The sequence below is a fragment of the Terrapene carolina genome, unplaced genomic scaffold (genome assembly GCF_002925995.2).
Source record: "Terrapene carolina triunguis isolate 2854851 unplaced genomic scaffold, T_m_triunguis-2.0 Scaffold374, whole genome shotgun sequence".
In the NCBI taxonomy this organism is placed as follows: Eukaryota; Metazoa; Chordata; order Testudines; family Emydidae; genus Terrapene; species Terrapene triunguis.
Window position 1 is genome coordinate 5,965,625 of NW_020664725.1, and position 20,164 is coordinate 5,985,788.

The 20,164-nt window shown below is 43.3% G+C and overlaps 1 protein-coding gene across 1 annotated transcript; it reads left to right on the forward strand.

Moving 5' to 3' along the window:
• The first annotated feature begins 13,924 nt into the window (after nt 1-13,924).
• On the forward strand, nt 13,925-18,802 carry LOC112113363 (transmembrane protein 45B-like). Its single transcript, XM_026657988.1, has 5 exons — nt 13,925-14,108; nt 14,501-14,713; nt 16,067-16,251; nt 17,853-17,998; nt 18,673-18,802. The coding sequence occupies exons 1-5, from the start codon at nt 13,925-13,927 to the stop codon at nt 18,800-18,802; spliced, it is 858 nt and encodes a 285-aa protein (XP_026513773.1).
• The last annotated feature ends 1,362 nt before the right edge of the window (nt 18,803-20,164 follow it).

A 20,164-nucleotide genomic window follows, 5' to 3' on the forward strand; every position in this document is an offset into this window, starting at 1 on the left:
GAAACCTGCCAACTGGGCTTCAATAACTCTAGTGACACCTTGTGGAGTGAAGGATTCGGAAGGGTCACCCCAAGCAGGAAAAGCACAGGCCAATGCCAAAGAATGTGCAATGTTCAACTGTACGCTATTGAAATTTTGTACTACGTCTATCAACTTAAGTCTTTTTATATTTTTGAGGCAAGCCTTACAAAGACTGAAAATGATAAGAAATAAAAATCCTACTTGACCAGGTGTCCATAATTCATCAATTTATAATCTGAGTATTACACAGCAGGTACTAAACATTACCTTCCTACTCTTTGGCCTGTCTATCTTCAGATTTTGTACTGCTGCCTATCACCAGAGTATAGAGAAGCCTCCCAGGTAAAGCAGATTGGAATAACAAGGTCCCTAATGGATACCCCAGAGTCTAAGGCAATCTGAATGCAACTTCAGGTTTTTGATGGATGTAAACCATACTCCTGAAGGTTGGATAAGACAAATATGTGTGTCCCATCTCCAGTGCTGAACAGGCTGATTTAGAGTCTAGCTTTCCTGCCCAATGAAGGTTGCTTTTGGGACATGTTCCTCCTTCGCCTGCTTCTTAAATCCCATTCCTGATCTCAAGCAATGATTGATTGTGCAGGTTTTTTGTTTTGTTTTTTAAGGTGCCATATAATCCCCTGAAAGGGCTGCTGAGCCAGGTCCCACTGCAGATATGGAGCTATCCAATCCAGTGCTGTAATATCCACTCCGCTTGTGCCAGCCTGCTGGGTGGGGGTGCTGTGAAATCAGCTGTCTTCTGGGTTGCTGAGCAGTGAGTCCCTGTGGGTCTGTTCAGGCAATGCTGGGAAATCAGCTCTGTGATGCTGCTGGTCGGCTCTGACCCAGTTCAGCAAATTTACAGGTCACAGACTCCCCAGGTAGGGAATCCAGAGTAAAATCGAACCCTTGGACAGAGTCCCTGCTTGCTGAGATAGTGATCCTAGTCTCTAGGGAAAGGGTTCTGCCACCCTTCCTTGTTGAACTTGAGTTTTGTTGCCAAAACCAAAGTCCACTACCCATAAGGTCAGGGTGACCTGCTCCTGCCAAGGCATATACTGCACAATGCTTGTGTCCTTTAATGAATACAGCAATAACCTTTTATTTATAAAATCAAAACGTAAGTTCCAACCACAGAAACAAAACTCAGGTGGAATTATGGGTAAGTAACATTATAATTAATGTAAATAATGATGGCTTTTCCCCTTCTCTAGAGGGAGCAGAGTTTCAACCCTCTGAATCTTCAGGCCCTGAGGCTTAAACTATTTTATTATTGGGGCATTTGTCTCTCTTATAATCTGACTTTTCTGTCACCTACCTGTGTGCCTCCCTCTAGCTCTGAGAGAACGAGGAGTCCCTTTCTGGGCTGCCATAGGGATAGGCAGAGAGTCATTTTCCCTGTGAGTAGGATACTGTAATGAACTTTCAGTTGTTGCCTATACCAGCAGCTGCTATGTGTCTGGTCCCTTCTGACACAATGATGAGAAACGTCTGCCAAGGGCATTAAGAGAACTTGCTGACCAAGCTCTATTCTTTCTTCAACCTGTCTTTGCCAGATAATTAGATCCAGAGAGACACTGGAAATGCCGCTCCCTAGTTCAGATAGGAATGGTCTGACACTGGTTGTGGGGAGGCTGAGGGAGAATTAAAAAAAAAAAAATTTGCATTGCAAACATCCAAAGTTCAAATCCTTATATCCTTGGATAAGAATGATGCTCTGCCGTCACAGACTACAGTGTGTTTTAATAACTGCTAGGAGCAGAATGGGAATTGATTTTGTTTTTGTCCTGGCTTAACTGAACACCTATTCATTTTACAATAGGTTCAAATTATATCTATCTGTGGATGTATGTTTATGCACCCAGGGAAGGCATGGTTTGCATGTTAATGTCCTATTGAGCTTGTGTGTGGATAGTGAGAAGACTTTTTAATGCTGTCTAAAGAGTCTAGAATTGCTAATTAACAATGTTGCAAAAACTAACAGCATACCTTTACCCGAATGCTAGCTTTCCTACTCTCTTATTTTTTCTTGCTTCCACTGAACAGCTTTATTTTGCATTCCTGAATACTAGGAGAAGCATGAATGAATTGATGTGTAAAGAATCAAGAAACAGCATCTCCTCCCAATTAATCCAGTTGACAAGAGCCTTAACTGTAAGCTGCAAGGATTTGAACTATTTTATACAATAGGCATTTTGTAGAAACCATTTTCCCTCCCCCCCCCCCCCCCAATAATGTGTTTGGAATGTTTTACCTAAATAAGCTGCATCATTCCTTCCCCCTTACAATGATACAAAACTTGCTGTGAGCATCTTTCAGAATTTTGTTTCTTCTCTGTAAGCTTAGGGTACTCACCATAGGTAAGCCAATATCCAAACAGGGACAAGCTGTATTACCTAAATTGCAAAGGGGTGAAAATAAGCTTAATTGAACAATAAATAGAACTGAGGTGACACTGCAGAGGGTTTCTGCTTATTTAAAAAAATGTAAAAATTAAATGACCAGATGGTGGCAGCAGAGGTTGGAAGAGAAGGTGATGGTGTATACTGCACAAATGACTCAAGATTTTAGATGATAGTCACCTTGCATCTCTCCTTCCCCTACCTCTCCCAAAAGAAATGATTGAAATCTATTTTCATAAGCTAGGATCAAGATCAAAATTGATCTTGGTTTTTGAAACATTCATTGGATTTGCTCCGCTCTTTGTGAGAGCTCCTTAAAGTGAGAATGGTCTTTCTCCATTTCTTCAGGGCCATACATGCTGCTGTCGATCAAATAAATTGCTTTTTCTGTCACTCCCTATTCTCATCCAGCATCTTTTTTTATCCCTTATCACAATCTGGTCACAATTGTAGCAAAGCGCTTCTTTTTCCTCGGCTGTTCCTACCATCTGGAATAACTTCTCTTCTGCCTCATTGACTCCCCAGTTCTAAAAATGTCTTAAGATTCATCAGTATAATGCTTGTTAATTTGTTTTCTCTCTGTGAAGCATATTTATTCCAAAGTATCCTCACATCTAGTGACTGGGAGAGGGGGAGGGAAGAATTAGCAATGGAAGAAAGAAAATATGTAATCCCATCCTATTGCCTGTTAGACAGCCTCTCAAAAGGGGAGTGGGAAATTTTATTTCAACTATGGGCCCACGTTGAAATAATCTAGTATATTGAAAAGACCCTCTCAACTTCTGCTCAGCACAAAAAGCCAAAACAATGACCAAAGATGCTTTTCTTCCCCCAAACCCCCTTCTCTGGACACCCAGAAGCAGCTAACTGATTCAGCCAGACCCCTGTGGTTGCAAAATGCAATCAATAAGTTTTTTTAAAAAAAGATTGAGCTCCCTGCCCCCACCCCATCTCAATTAAAGGGGCTAATATTTTCTCTTAATTTTTTTTTTTTTTTTTTTTTTTTTTTATAAACTATTTCCATGTCTGTTGAAGTCACCTTTGTCTTATCTGGACAGATCGCTTTCTTTCAAGCCCCATCCTCTACACAATTATTGACAAAGCTGAGTGACCCTCACACTGCATGAATCCAATGACCTGGAGACGTAGAGATGAATGTCCTAGCATACAATAATGTACCTCACTGGTAATCATGTGTTACAGATCCCACTCTGTGCCCAGTCTGCAGAAAGGGACAGCCTTGGCTCTTTAGCTCAAGTTGTAGCAGTTCACGTTTTTAGCTCTGGTTCAATCCCTGGTGTTTAGGCCAAGTTGGCAGCAATCACAATAACACTCAAGCCCAAACCATCTGTCTCACAATTTCCCCTAGTCTTTGTATAAACTGGAAATGGGGGGTGGGGAGGTAGCACTTTCCTCTTGATGGGAAGTTTTAGGAAAAAACAAAACCACTCACTGGACTCCATCTAGCCTAGCCTGCAGAGACTCCACTTGCCCCTGAAGACATGTTGTCATTGTGAAAGGTAGCTAATGGGCCTGAAGAAAGCAGCACAGATGTTTTGATCTGTCAGAAGATAAACAACCACTGACTAGTGCAGGTCCAATTCTGGACTGTACTACACGCAGATCCAATTCTGGACTGTAGCGGATCAAGGAAATCTGAGGACTCCAAAATGAAGCAGACCTGACATCACTAAAGCCTTCTCTGTCTTCTCCAAAAAAGGTAAGATTAAAGACAAGGAGATCACTGGCAAAAACGTCCACATCAAGAGATGTTTCCCGGAGCATGAGTCTGATTGTTCATGCTGTTACATTGCCTTATCAAAGGGGAGGTTTTGATGGTCTCTCTTAATGATAAACCTCACCAAAGCATGGCTCCAAATCGCAATCCAGAACCTTAATCTCCCTAATCGCATCCAGAACCTCAGAAGCTGACATTGGTCAAAAGCCAAGGAGACGCATTCCTACAGGTGTTTCCCCTGCCACAGGTCTGCTATTGCAGAAAGGAACTAATATTGTCCAAATCAAAACAACTTTATCCAGCCTGCTTTGTTTATACCATTCCAAAAACATGACTAAAGTAAGTAGTGAACTAACTGGTTTCCACAGCTTAAATGCTAACATCAGTCACTTACTTTGAAATCTTATGCTCAACTATTTGTTTACAATTGTTTTAAAATATACTAAGACACAAACCCACATTTTAAATTATACTTTCAAGCATTTAAACTAGCCACATTTTATGTCTGCTTTCTTATTCCTGAGGCCTGTTCTACACTGCACGGTTAAGCTGATGTGAGCTGCCTTGTGTCGACCTAGCTGTGAAAGTATCTTCACTTAAATTTGGCTCCTGCCGATGTAAGTGCCTCTCTGCGCTGATTTAGTGACCCCACCTTCCCAAGCAGCATAGAGTCACAATCAAAGTTATTAGGTTGATGTAGTGTCAGTGTAAACACAGTGTTATTTACATTGACTGTTACTGGCTTTGAGGAGCTTCCCCAGAATGCCCCCACACTGACAATACAATTGATACAAGAGCTCCTGGTGAAGACACGCATGGCCAACACAAGGAGCCAAGTGTGCGCACGTACAAGCGATTTAATAACGGCGGTAGCTGTATGCCGACGTAAGTCAAGTTGGCATAATTTTGTAGTGTAGACATGGCCTGATTTCCTTCTCTGAAGGGAATATCTATGTAGCTAATTTATCCTTCCACAGAAGGCAGACACAGACTTTAACACATGTGATAATATCCTTTCCCCGCTCCCCCCACTTTTAGACTCCTGTAGACTTACTTTGGGGTTGCTGCAAGATCACATTCCAGAGCTGTGGCTGGTGTTGCTACTATGGGTGCCTGTTGCGGACGTGAGTAATCTGATAATATAGGGCAGGAGGATGTTGTTGATCATTCTTAAGATAATATCAGTAACATTAAGTCTGACTCACTTTTTCAATCTTAACAGTATTAACCTAAAAAAAAAAGACAATTAAGTTAGAAACCTGCTGTTGCTCCATACTGCAACAAGTATAATATTACTACAGAACGTCCATGCAGGACTCATTTCATGTCCTCAACTAAAGACAGGATCCACCAATGCCTGCCTCCACTGCCTCTTTTACGCAAGATTGAAATCAAAGCGTAGGAAGCAGAACCAGTCCTGCCCACGCTTATACCACTTGTTTCACCGATTATATTGCTTGTTTGAGAGGCAATAATAATACTTCACACTTCCCTAGCATCCTTCCATCTCCAGAACTCAAGCCATTTAATTAACCTTTAATTAAGCCTTTAATTAAATCAGCCTCCCAATTCCCCTGTGAAGTAGGCAAACATTATCACAATTTTTTTTCATTAACTTCAAGTATGGTCATCTCACAAAGGTAGGATGGGGAGGAGAATTGAGCTCAGCATAAAACTTCAGTGGATTTGCGCCCGCTCACAACAGTGGTGAATTCAGCCGCTGGCTTCTCTATTCCCAGTTCTGTTACTGACCAGTCTAGGACCAGGGACATGTGCATTAATATCTCCAGGCGCAATATAGTGGCAGTATTGTCCACCTCATGTTACCAAGCTGTTGTCAAAACTTCACTTTGGTTTTTATAATAAAAACATCCTTTTTTAAAAAAAAAAAAATGGAGCCATTTCATACACCTTGCCCCAGCCTGGGTAAGTCCTTCAGTCAGGTCCCTTTCCCACAAAGGAAAGTGGAAACTCGGCCACTTCCTGTCTTTACAGCTGATTGAAACACACCACTGCAGAGTCACCATTTATGGAAACCTATCCCAGCATGCTTTGCTCATCACTGGCCCTTTACATTTGGCAGAGAAAAGCACCTTACGCCTGAAAGTGTCAATTTGGCAGTTGGCTGCTGCTTATTGCATCTTCTTTCCTTCCAGCTGTTAGGTCTTCCACTTACATTTCCCTGGTAAAACGTCAATTTTACCACCTGTGAAATGGGGTTAGGTCCCACCTGCTTTCCAGGGAGGGAAGGTTGAGGCTTAATTAATTTTAATGTTTTTAAATGGGCATGAGATTGACAGCTGGAAAGCACAAAGGAAGTGAGACAGGACCGGGACTCTTCAATTTAGCAGAGAAATGTATATCACAGTCCAATGGCTGGAAGTTGAAGCTAGACACATTCAGGTTGGAAATAAGGTGTAAATTTTTAACAGTGAGGGCAATTCAGCACTGGGGCAACCTATCAAGGACCATAGGGGATGCGCTATCACTGGCAAATTTTTTAGGCAAAATTGGTTTGTTGTTTTTTTCCTAAAAGCTCTGCTCTAGGAATGATTCTAGGGCAGTTCTCTGGCCTGTGTCATACAGGAGGTTAGACCAGATGATCACAGTTGTCCCTTCTGGCCTTGGAATCTGAGTCCATTCATCGTGACCTCCCTTTGTAAAAATGCTTTGAGATCACTGTTGAAAAAGCGCTGTGTAAGTGCTAGGTCATATTATCTATAGAAGGGGAAATTGAGGCCCAGGGAGGCTATGTGACTTGCTTGGTGTCACTCAGGAAGTGTAAAGCGGGGGCAGGAATAGAGCTCTCCCCAGACAGTCTCTCTGTCACCACCAGTAGTACCGTACCTGGCACGGTGTCACTGATAGCGACGTTGATCGGTGAGGAGTGAGCAGCTGCCCTGTTTGTGGTGTTCAGGTCCCTAGGCAGGGTCAGGCACCTCTGAGGGGAAACTGGCAGGCCCCTCGTGCCAAATAGCAGGGCTGGGAGAGGATCCCTTTCCCCATGAGCCTCTCAACACCCGAGTCTCCAAGTTGTATGTTCTCTATGCTGGGGATGCCAGGCCAGTTCTCTCTCAGGGTCTTAAAGGCTAAGCCTGGGTGAAACCATGTGCAGGGATGAGGGATGGGTTTTTGTTTTTTCTTCAGGCTTCTTGTTAAATCCCCCCTTGCTTTCACCTGCCTCACTCTGCCATGCTGGGTTTCTCTCCAGTTCAGGCTAAAAGAGCTGGCCGGCCTCGCTTGTACAGAGAATTCATCGTGGCCTGAACTGTCCCCCTCACGTCTTTTCCTCACAGCTGGGAATAGAGAGAGACTGGAAGATGTGGCGCTCCCCTCTATGTGAGGCGAGGACCTTCTTCCACTGCTGCTGTTTGCCTGAGACACCTGCCACTGCTTCCGCCTTTCCTCTTGGGAAGGATAATTGCCTCAGCTGTGTTTGCTGTCCTCTCCACCCAGCTCGACAGCTCAGTCTCTCCTTCCCAGCCCTCCACTCGCACCCCTTCCAGCCTCGCCGACTGGGTTTCCTTGACTAGTCGCAGATGGCCTCCGCTGATGCTAGTCCCTGTCAACGGTCATGAAAGCAGAGGTGAATGCTTTCCATCTCCCAGCTGTGTTGCTTAGCAACTGGGGTGCTGACAGTGTTAGTGTCCCTGTACGCTGGTGCGGCGGTGAAGTGACAGAGGCTACCGCTTCCTTGGCTGGCCTCACCGGCGTTGTTTGCAGTGGTGGTGTAGCCGTGTGAGACCCAGGATATTAGAAATACAAGGTGGGTGAGGCAACAACTTCTACTGGACCAACTTCTGTGAAATCACTTTGTTACACTCACCTTTTCTGCCATCACCAACCCCGTCTTCCCACCCCCCTCGAGAATAGGCACCTGTGGTAAACACAGACCACTAATAATTGAACAAGCACTTGTGAGAGAGAGGTGCTTCCTCAGAACCTGACACTTATTGCTCTCATTCCAAAGCTATCTGAGGTAACAGCCATTGGTAGGAGGTGGCCTAGTGTTAGTAGTGAAGTATTGCTTTGGGTATTTTACATTGGGTGGGAGGCTTTCCTGGCTGTCCGTACTTGGATTGCACTGAAAAATGCACGAATGCATGGCATGCGGGTGCAGTGCACTTCATCAACAGCTCATTTGTAAGCCTCCTGGTCTCTGGTTAGATCTTACTTATGGTCCTAAACAAAAGCATGAGAAGCACATCACCACGCTGGTTTGTATTAAAACACCATAGAGGGGTGTGATGCTCTGTAAGTAGACAATAAGACAAGGTTTTTGCCCTGAGGTGCTTACAACCTTTCTATATGCAGCCCATAAAGACTTCGAGGGGTCGGAAAAGAGCTTAAAGGAGCACTTTGTATTTACTTGTGATCTTTGCAATTGTTTAAGTAGCTATATTAACTTGTCGTCTTTTATTTAATGCGGGTATGATGATACTGAGCAGCTGCTCAGTGGAGGGTTAGTGGCGGAATGTTAGATGAAAGAAGTGAGTGCTTATAGATAGATTAAGAGGTCTTTATAATTGAATCTTCATAGAAATGAATGAGTGTTTTGTTTATGATGGAGGGAAATTTCACAAGTCCTCAGCTTCAACTTATGAAACCCATGGCCTGAATTCTCAGTTATATTAACTCCTACCCCCACCCCCTTGGACCCCCTGGCAGTTACATCTGCTTCACACTGTCAAAGCCATGTGATGGGGCATTAATGTAACTGAGAATTCAAGCCCGAAAGGTTTTACGAGCTTCCAACTTGTAACTCTACTGAGTTCTCCCATCCTATTGAACTGCAACAAACTTGACTAGTCAGGATACTGACCAGGCTTTCTTCAGTCATCAAAACCTGATCGTGATGTAACCTGAGTAAGCCTGTTTATCACAAGAATAAAAATTAGTGTTTGGGTTTGTTTAATTTCATGGTGAAATCCTAGAAGAACGTTAATTTTCCTTAGGAAATACAGCAGCAAACAGGTGTCAATCACTGAAAACTGGTTGACTCAGACCTTTTCTGATCTGGTTTGAAGACATTTAGGGTGGAGCATCTGGATTAAGAGTCACCTCCCTGCTCTACTCCTCCCCTTATCTGGGACTTCCATTTCACTTCTCCTTACTGCTGCTGCTCACATCTGGAGTGCAAGTGGGAACAGGTGCACCTCACCTCTGCAGCAGGAAGGAAGCAGGCAGTGCAGACAGCACAGGTAAATTCCTCCTCCCTCCCATGGGGAGATGCTGAATGGTCTGTGTGTGAACCTGGCTTTCTGAGCTTTCTAAGATCTAGGAAGATGGAAGGAAGGGTTATCTAGATGCAAGGGGGAACAAGCTGGGAATATGTTTCATGCTGTTGGAAGGGGCCTGGATGAAGAGATGCTGGGGAGGTGTTTTTGACTTCCCATGGTTAACCCCTTTCCCCCCCCCCCCCAAAAAAAACCTTTTGAGGACTGCCTGGCTTTTAAACTTTGTGATCTTTAGTGAAAAGGATCTTCCAGCGATTGGAGGATGTTGGAGGGCTATGCTGAGCTGAAGGTCCCTCCTTCCTCAGGGATCCCCTCCACCATCCTAACCACTGGGCGAGGTCAGCTAGCAGCTCAACAGCCAGAAAGCAGATGCTTCCAGGTGTGTGTGTGCATGGCAGTCAGCCAGCTGACAAGCTCTTTTCTCCTCTTGGCAAATTATCTGCAAGCAGGCTCTGATATTTTGTTTTTATGAATGTATGTGAATTATTTACCACAAGTGCTGTGATTGGTCACCAAAAATCACATGGTATTGCTGCATCCCCTGATTGGCTGACTGAAATCCTTGTAAGCAGAGAGCAGGCACTTGTGGCACAACTAGTCATGGGTACGTGCACATTCAGCTATTCGCAGGGATAACAGCCGTGTCCCATCCTCCCATGCAGATGAAACCCAGTTCTTGGGAAAGGGGATGTGAACCTTGCCAAATTGAAAAGGGATTTGCAAAGCCCTGTGAATGTTCATGACTAAATGGGCCCACTTTGTCGAGCTCTAGTGCTTGGCCAAAGGGCTTTGTGGCTTAGGCTGGTATTTTATCAACACAGCTGGGTAGGTTCCGACACACTGTTGGTATTTCAGGCCCCTTCTTCAGACGAAGTCCAGGGCTGCTCGGCTCTTGGGGCATTGATTCAAACTCCTCTCTAGAAATAACTTGTTATTCCTATTGTCCCTTCTATCGCTTCTCCTCCCGGACAGGCGTCTATCTTCCCTGTTGGGGGAAGAGGTTGTAAAGCCCTGATTTATTTAAAATGCAACAAAGCACATTTCTCTGCACAGACTGTTGCACCAGTGTCCTGTTATGAAGTAAGCATTAAGCTGAACCCATCTCTGTTAGGTGAAAAGGTCCTGGGGTATTTGAGATAGGGGGGAAGGCATGTAAAAGAGAGCAGGGATTGAAGCTGAACAGCTAAAAAACAGAACATGGGGAATCGGGAGACTGAACACAGCAGTCAATGCAACGATGAAACGCTCTTTAGGGCGATAATGCAGGTGTCTTCTCTGACTATCAGGCAAGTGACATCAAAATCTCAAAAGCATTGCAGCCTGCCAGAACAGAGAGAAGGGAAACCTCAGGTAATGATACCCTCTGACCACAGCCATATTTCCAGTCTATTGGAATGCAGATTAGTTCACTGTAAAATATGACCTGAGTTTTTGATTCTTTGTAACTGCTCTGGGTTTGTTTCTAAACTGTAACTTTCTTAGAATTTAGTCCATCACTTTCCCCATGGATTTATATCTAAATTACACAGCTGATAAAGCAGGAGATGTGATGATGTAGGTTTCACAGATAGTGCCATAAGGCTGGTTGAAAGATACTGTGTTTATTTGTTTTTAGTAATTTGAAAGTGTCTGACCTCTATGCTAACAGTAATTCTTCTTAAAAAACAAACAACAAAAAAACCTGTCTTTTCAACTGGTGTGCCTCTAAACTATTATCTGTCGAAATGGTGAGTTCAGAGTCCAGAAATGGTTGTATTTATTATTGGTACAGTGCCCAAAATTATGCTAAGTGTGTTAATCAACAAATAAAACATAGTTATTGCCCCCAAAGAGCTAACAGTATAATCTTACATATGACACACAATGTGTTTAATAGACTCTGCTTTCAGATTCCCTCCCTAAAAGTCACTTCCTTTGTCTTAGCTTCTGCCCCTTATCTCCCCTCTGATGCAATCCATTTGCTCTCTGACCCCTAATTATATTTGGGGAAACAACAAATGCAAAACAAACCCCTACAGTGTACATGTCCTGCAAGAAGGAAAATACAGTCTTCCCTTGGCACTGATTAACTTTTTTCTCCTCCCTTCTCTGGGTGTTTTCCCCTTTCCTGTCTAATTTGGAATGTGAGCTCTTTGAGATGGAGACTTTGTCTTCCTATTTCTCTGCAAAACATCTTGTTCACTTATGGCAATACATAGATTGTTCAGTGCACAGAGCTGTTAAAACATGGCAATCTTCAATAACACCCCAATCCTCTGCATGCAAGATAGAGTAGTCAGTCTGAATTAGACTGAGTGGCTTAAAATGTTCCTTTCAGTGTCCATTAATTCACACTTACTATTTTAAATTTTATTTTGCCATTCTGGCTGCCCATTAAGGTTTTTAAATTCATTTTGTCATTCTTCACAATCCTTCGCCAGCCTAAATATTTCACAGCAGCTTTTGCTCCCTCCCCATTCACTCCATATGCCAGGTTACTGATAAATATGTCTACCGGGCTAGATCATCAGCTGGCATAAATTAACACAGCTCCATTTGGGTTAATGGATCTAGGATGATTTATGCCAGCTGGACCACAGAATACAATTAGTTCTAGTATTGATTTCCAAGAAACCCTACTATTAACGTCTGTCCATGATGAGAAATATATGGGTATTCCTGTGTCATGTCAATGGGGACTTTTTTAGGTGTTACTTTAAGCTGAGACCCATCATAACTCGTACATAGGTGTCCTAAGTAAGAATGAAAGGTAGGCCCAGGTGGTATAAAGGATAATGCTTTTATCTGAGCAAATAGCAGTAAAGATGAGCCAAAACCAGAACACTTATTTGAACCAACTCCACTTAGAGAAAATGAGGCCAGAGCCAATCTATCCTGACCTGGGTTTTGCAAAACACAAACCCAACCTTTTGAGGCTTTGTAAAGACCTCCTGATCCCTAATCTCCAGTACCTGTCTATACCACACCCTATCCTAATTTTGAATTGCACACCTAACTACTCCCTAGCATGGAAGGATTTAAAAAATGTGCCAAGGTGTTTGTCTATCTAGATTCTGACAGCCCATGTGCTCAGGACTCTACAAACATTCCATAATGATAATCACTGCCCCAAGAGGTTCACAGTATAAACTGGACACTAACACAGGAAAAGTTCAATATCATTGGAGTACCGTGGTGGATTATTATTTATCTTAGTGGAAGGAGAGTGTCGAAGATCTGATGAAAGAGAGGAAGGTTTGTGTGGCACAAAAGGGGTTGTGTTTTCCAGTGCAAGAAGGACACAGAAGAATGCATGAAGAAGAATGGAAGGGTACCAAAAGGCAAAAGGAAGCTTTAAGTAGCTGGAGGGTATTAAGAGAAAATGACTGTTTCCAGAGAATATTTATTTAAAGCCCAGCATGCGAATTGTAGCAAGCATTTGAATGATAACTCCTTGTGCATTCCTGTGCTCGCTTCTTGGACCTCTTGCTAATCTTGAGTGCCAGTTAATATTCCTCAAAGTGTACAGTTTCCCAGAGCATGGCCAGAAATGCTCATTGGATCTCAACGTCTTCTGTTTTGACTTTTGTTTGTTTTTGTTTTATTTCAACCGGTTCCTACCTCCTGGCCTTGCCCTCTGATTCCAACACAGAAAACAATGCCCTCAGATATTAACTGTCTCCTTGTTTCTGAAGATTCAATCTCTAACTCTGGTGTCAATGCATCTCACTTGCATGATGTGAGAATCCTGCATGAACATGCCAATGTAGTCATTGTTACATTTTCCATACGTGCTCTGTGATCCTTGCATTTTTGTACCTGGGACTTTAGGCTGTTCCCCAAAACCTGGGATGTCTGGTCACCTTAACTTTATAGGAATCTCATTTGTTTATCTCGGTTGTTCAGTATTCAAGTTTTAATGAAGCCAAAGTTCTCTGGAGCGATTAAGAAATCACATCCAACCTGGCTGGCTGGACTCACACCCTATTAATTACTTTGCTTGAAGGGAGTTAATGTTCCTAAAAATCTTACATACTTGCTTTTTGCCAGCAATAACTTTGCTACCTTCCCATTAAAAATCATCTGGCTGCCATGCTCGTCTGTAAGATATTAGCAATGGAATGGTCTAGATAATTAGTCCTGCCACGAGTGCAGGGGACTGGACTAGATGACCTCTTGAGGGCTCTTCCAGTTCTATGATTCCCATAGCATTAAAAAGGCCCTGCCATGGGCAATCCAGTTATTTATGCAAATCCTTCCCCCTTCTCCTCCAGTAGTATCATGGCTCTTTCTGTATTTCTTTTCCAATTGCTGTTGATTACCACTCTGTTGTTATAAGGACAGAGATGTGCATTGGGATTTCACAGGAAGCCAAGTGCCTTGGTGTGACAACATTGCACACTCCAGGACAGTGTGTCTAGAGAGGCAAGGCTCCTCTGCGTCATCCTGTTGTCAAGGTGATCAATGACAGGGCGACTTTGAACATCTGTGTTTTTTTTTTTTTTTTTATCCTTTCAGGCCCAGGTATCCAGCAAGTCGGCTCAGTGATGTCAAGCTTCAAAGGCAATGCCCTTAGGGGCACTTTCTTCCTGGTCTTCGGGCTCGGTTGGTCTGTGAAATACCCACTGAAATACCTGAGCCGGACGCTGAATGCAGACAGTCAGGCAAGTCGCTGGATCCAGAAACTGGATATCCTCGAAGGGGCAGCCAAAGCTTTCCTTGCTGTAGCAGGTAAGGATGGACTATTGGCCACTACTACTTTCCCCAGCAGCCCAATGACCCATGAAAAACCTGCCATTATCATGCTGCGAGTATTCTCTCATCAGACTCTGTGGACTTACCCTGTGGCAGAAAATGGATGATTCTGTTTTCAGACGCCTTAGTGGCCTTCATTTTAGCATTTTATATAGAAGTCTTACAACATCCTCAAAAACAGCCAGGCAAACCCTACACCACCATACAAGCATGGTTTATGAATGGCATACCAGAAAGTGTCTCCAATGGATGATCCTAAACAAACTCCTCCATTGGGACTTCTCATTCTCTCCAGCCTGGATGATATTCTGCTTCCTATCCTCATTTAGCAGGAGAAAACATGATCTGTATTTGCCTCTATTGTCTAGGGATGCTGGCTGAGCAGTTCGTCCCCGACGGTCCCCACATGGGTCTCTACAGTGGAGAGACCTACAGCTGGGAGAAGCTGACTAACTGGCAGTACACGACCATGTACCTCTTTTATGGCCTCTCGGGCATTGTGGATGTTCTCTCCTATTCCCCGCTCAAGCTATCTCTGGGACTGGATCGCCTCTTGCTGTCCGTGGCTATGTTTACTGAAGGTGAGTAGTAAGTAATGATAAAAGGGCTGAACTGTTTGGCTGACGGAACTTTCAAATGACAGAAACTTGGTTGAGAGAACATAGCTGGAGATCTAATAAACTGCTTCACCAATCATTGGGTCACATTTTGATGGGATTGGATATGAAACCGTGGCTGGTCCCCAGGTTCATGTGAAAAGTCTCAAAGCCTCAATTGAAGCTCTCCATGCACGTGGCCCAAGGTTTGAACCTGCAATTAAACCTGGCCAGTTCAGTGAGGTTTTGTGTTCTTGTTGTTGTGAGCATTTTGCCTAGTTCTAATTACACGCATCCAGCAGGGCAATGAAACAGTCCCAAGGCCTTTTGTTTTTGGTGGTGCAACATCCCAACTCTGTCATGTTGTGTGGACAACAAAGGCAGCAATAGCAATGGTATATGTCCACTACATGACAGCTAAAGAGGGGAAACAAACTTTGTCTAATAACCGGAAAGGCAGAACTAGCTTTGGAGGCATGGGAAACAGGCGTGCATAGGGCATTGCCTGCAGTGATGAGTTGGGTATTTGGAGGCTATGCATAATTTACAGCCACTAGATGGCAGTGGTGGTTTAGGGAGAGGAAGCTCCTTCCCCTCTCCCATGGTCCTGTGTGATTATGGGGAAGGAGGTTGGTTGTGTTTTAGGACCTGATCTAGGGTGACCAGATGTCCCGATTTTTATAGGGACAGTCCCGATTTTTGGGTCTTTTTCTTATATAGGCTCCTATTACCCCCACCCCCGTCCCGATTTTTCACACTTGCTGTCTGGTCACCCTAACCTGATCCTTCTCGTGGGGTGACTTATGGTGGTCTGTAGTGACCGAAATGGAGCTTCTTTTCCTTGGCTTGATCCTTGGCAGGGAAGAAATTTCAGTATTAAGCTCATTGTTATGCTCCGAGATGTGGACTGACTCTTATTGCTGCTGCTTGTTTTGGAGTGGGAGTGGGTCCTGCAGGCACACCCATCTGATGTCCTATGGGGCAGACACTATAGGGCAAAAGAAGCTTTAAGCTCTGCCTTGCTGGAGGAAGCAGATAAAGTCTTGGGGTGCAATTTTTTTAAGCTTGGTACTATGGGGTATAATGTGTTATATCCTTGCCGCTCTCCATGACTGAAGATTATCAGAGTGGGGAGCTCTCACCTGATTTGTCCCATAAAATTCAAATATCCATCTTTGCCTAATGGGCAGGTAGTTGCACATGCACAAAGCAGGAAAAAAATGTATCTATCTATTCCATTAAATGCAACCCACGCTTGCTATGGTCACTGATGAATCCTCTTCGCTCACGGTCTCGATACATTTTAATTATTATGTAATGTGGTTTGATTTTTGGCAGGTTTCCTGTTCTGTTTCCATGACTACAATAATACCGCTCTGGATCAGCACCTCCACTCCTTGCTGCTCATCGCTATATTTGGTGGAGCCCTTTGCGCCCTGATCGAAGTGTTCCTGCGGGATCACACCATCCTGGAGTTCTTCAGAACCAGTTTCTTCATCCTCCAGGGATCTTGGTTCTGGCAGGTCAGTTGTTCTGATTTGATACTTTCAGCTGAACTATAGGTTTGGTGGGGACAGGGAAAGAAGAGAAGGCAGTGCTGTTATTGTTTGTATTGTGATGGCACCTAGGAGCCCCAATCATGGAGCAGGACCCCATTCTGTTAGGTGCTGTACCAACGCAGAACAAAAAGACAGCCCTTGCCTCAAAGAGCTAACATTACTCATTATAGACCAATGGTTAGTATCCTTTAATTATTGGTGATCTTGTCGGGTGTTTCTTAGTAAATACCATGTAACTATATAGCTGTTCATTCTTCCAGATAATTTGGTAATGACACATTGGGCCAAATTCTCTTCTGTTAGTCTTAAAGGTGCCACAGGACCCTCTGTTGCTTTCTCCAAATTCTCTGTTACCTTCAGTGGATTTACACCATGGGTGAATTTTGCCCATTGCGTCCTTAAATCACTTCGCTCCTACTTTGGGAAGGAGCGTCCATCTGTGTTTGTACTGCTAAGCAGCTCTTGTAGCATAATGGTATGTTGCTCACCCAGTTTCACTTTATGGGGAAAGGACATGGTAAGACCAATAAAAACTTCTTTAAGGTATTGAAGTCATTCTCAAAAAGGATTTAATCTCTGGATTCTATAGATTGGTCTGAATATTTCACCACATAAGTCATAGGTTTCATGCTCTTATTTTGCACGGCAGCTACTATATGGAGACTTGAGTATATATGCAATATTGACCACTCCAAGTATTACAAAATCTTGAATTGGGCCCCCCAAAAATCAGGAGTAGAAAACTCACCAAATATTGTGAGACTTGTAATATAATTGTGAAAGTTGGCAACACAGTACAATATATGTACCTCAGGCCATGTCAAAACCCCATGAGCTGTAAGACCTGCATTAATTTTTCCAGTGGACAGGCCACCAGACGGAAGGTCAGGAGCCCAGTTCCTCACCAGCTCTGCCTGGGATGCACTGTACTAGCTTGGGCAAGTCACTTTGCCGCTCATTGCCTCAGTTTCTCTACCTGTCAAATAGGCATAGCATTCACCTGCCTTTAAAGGCTTTGTTTGTTAATGTGAGTATTTTGTTTGTTAATGAGTCAGAGACAGAATCATGTTGCCTGACTCCAGAGCCTTTGTTTTAACCACTCTATAGAGAGATTTCCTAGACAAGAAATATTATAATCTTCTTGTGTCCAGCACCTTGGACTAGACAAATTCTAGTGCTCGGGAGAAGGGTTTGGGGGAGGGGAGAGCAGAAGGAACAGGCTAGGTCGAGGTTTGCCCCGTGTCAGTCCTTCTGTTCAGAATTGTAAAGGTGAGCCTATTCATTCCTGGCTTCCGAAGAGTTAATAGAGACCGATGTATCATTAACAAATCCCCCTGTTTAAAAAGTTTGTCAAGCCAAGAGGTTGTTGCAAGCAGGGGGAATTGGTGAGGACTGTGGTTTGATAGCGAGCCAAGAGCATTCTGCTTCTAGTCAATGGGTGGATTTGTCCATTTCTCGACTAAATGCTGAGGCTGCCATAATAATTAAAAAGTGCAGAGATGTGCTAGAGGGGCTGATACCCATCTTTCGCTGTAAAATGGTTAATCTTTTCTTCTTCTAACCAGATTGGGTTTGTGTTGTCCCCACCATGGGGAGGGCCAGGCTGGGACCAGACTGACCGTGGAAACTTCAAGTTCCTCACCATGTGCTTCTTCTGGCATTACGCAGCTGCTCTTCTCGTCACAGCAGCCAACTCTGTTTTTTCTTATTGGTATGTGGTGGGGCGGGGCAGTGGCATGCCAGGACTAGACAACAATTTGCGTCTACTTTACAGTAATTAGTCATCATTTGTCAGTGGCAGATAGTTTGTGCAATAATTAGAGCTACTTCAATAGCACTGCAGTGCTATGCTGAGCAACCTGTTCGCATTTTGCTGTGTGCACAGAATTCAGATTAGTACCAATGGGAGTGACATGTATGTATCAAGTGTAGGAGAGAATCAAAACAAATAAGCACCTAAAGCTGCTGCTGTTCTATGGGTAGCAACCTGTTTTTATGGTGGGTGCTTCCATAATAACTTAATTACTGTTGTTGCTCGAAAATATTTAATTGATTCTCTCATTGTTGACACAGGTAGCAGTGGGCTTTTAGGGAACAAAGAGTCTGACTAGTTGAATATACCAGGTTAACATAACCAGACTAAAAGCATATGCCTAAATTAAAAGTCCTTATGCGACAAATGACGGTGAAGGATTCTCATGTTACATAGAGTTGAACAGTTTTTGGTGTAACAAAGATAGCAGGGTTCCCAGACCATTTGAATTTGTGTAAAGTCACTAGGAGACAGGCTTGTTGCCATAATCAGTTACTAAGCTAGATCAGTGTTTTATCATCAGGCCAGTGTGCACATTAATATTTTTATTTTCCTTTTTTTTTTTAATGCAGGTACAGAAAGGCATGTCAGGCAAACTTTGGAAATATCGATGTCGAACTCGACTGTGGGTTTTGTTTACGGAAAACCAACCAAAGCCCTGAACCTGTCCTTCTCCCAGAGGACGGGTTGGATGAAAAGTGAGGATTTGGCTGATTTCTCTGCTTTCCTGAGGATTGTCATCTTAAGAGCTTTAAACAAGGGGAGATTTTTATTTGCCATTTTAAATAAAGTTGAGACTTTATAATGGAGTATCTAAGGTGGGAGGAAAGTGTGCACAATGTCCCATTATGCAATATGTACAGAATTAAGGTGTAAGCATTTTCTCTCCCTAGCCCCCCCATCGCTGCAGATTCCCTTATACCCTTTAGAGCTGAAAAGTGTGCTGATTTTTTTTCCTTTTTAAGTTATTTTTAAAAGTAATATTGTACATATTGGGTGTAGACATTCAAATGTTACGACACTACATGAGCAAGTTGGCTTTTGGAGTCTCATATCTATGTGGTTGGCTAAGCTATTTGTACCTCCTTCAGCTAATCTAGTTTCCAAATTGAATTGGGATTTAGCATTGAACTGTAGAGTTGGAAACCCTAGGCTGGCATTTCATGAACTACCCTCAAATGGGTTTGAGCAAAACCCCTGGATTACAGCTAGAGTACTGAGAGAGAGACTGGAAGGTCATCATTCTCTTTCGTGTGTTAATACGATATATTTCATTATTTTTGTGTACAGTATAATTTAATTATATAATTTTCAAGTACATGGGTCTACAAATAAAAATATTATTTTAAAAAGGCATGTTTACGCACATCTCTTGAGCTAATGCACCAAGAAGGAAAAAAACTTGTGTAAAAAAAATTATTTTTTCCATCCTAAACATTTCTGAAATTTAGCTCACCACTTCTCCCCCCCGCCACTCTAAATATCAGTGGAAATTTCCAGGCTGGAAGCTCTTGCTATGGAGTAGTCTCCTAAAGGAAGTGATGGAGGTTTCATCCAAAAAAGAAGTGCCACTCATGGTGGAGAATCCCTGAAAATTGTGGTATAGGGCTCATTCTTGCACAAGCTCGGGTGCATTAACTAGATGTGCTGGGGCTAGGTAGGCCTTTTCTGCCTCTGCTTTCCATGATTCTGTACACTTTGGAGTGGGAACAGAGAGAAGAGAAAATGAACCAAGAAAGAAGGTAAAATGGCCATTGTGCCCGAGCACTGCACAAGCAGAGATTCATTCAGGAGGTGCCTATCCAGACTGCTAATTAATGTATTGTGGGGGGGTGGGATTTGTTAGAGGCATGCAACCCTCCTTGTGGCTATGGATACAGGCAGCATCTCCATGTTCCTACTACAAGACCTTTCTGCAGCTTTCAACACAGTAGATCACAAAGAGCTGCTGACCTGCTTACCATGCATGGCACAAACCTCTTGAAGTCATACCACAGAAAAGAGTGAAACTCTGCAATGACGAACTGGGTCTGTTCTTACTGTGGTCTGGGAATGCTGACAGGG

Bases quoted from the DNA above. Each gene is read 5' to 3' on its own strand.
- LOC112113363 (XM_026657988.1), top strand. From the start codon at position 13,925: ATGTCAAGCTTCAAAGGCAATGCCCTTAGGGGCACTTTCTTCCTGGTC. The intron at 14,714-16,066 runs GTGAGTAGTAAG...GATTTTTGGCAG, and splicing joins CGTGGCTATGTTTACTGAAG to GTTTCCTGTTCTGTTTCCAT. The intron at 17,999-18,672 runs GTATGTGGTGGG...TTTTTAATGCAG, and splicing joins AACTCTGTTTTTTCTTATTG to GTACAGAAAGGCATGTCAGG.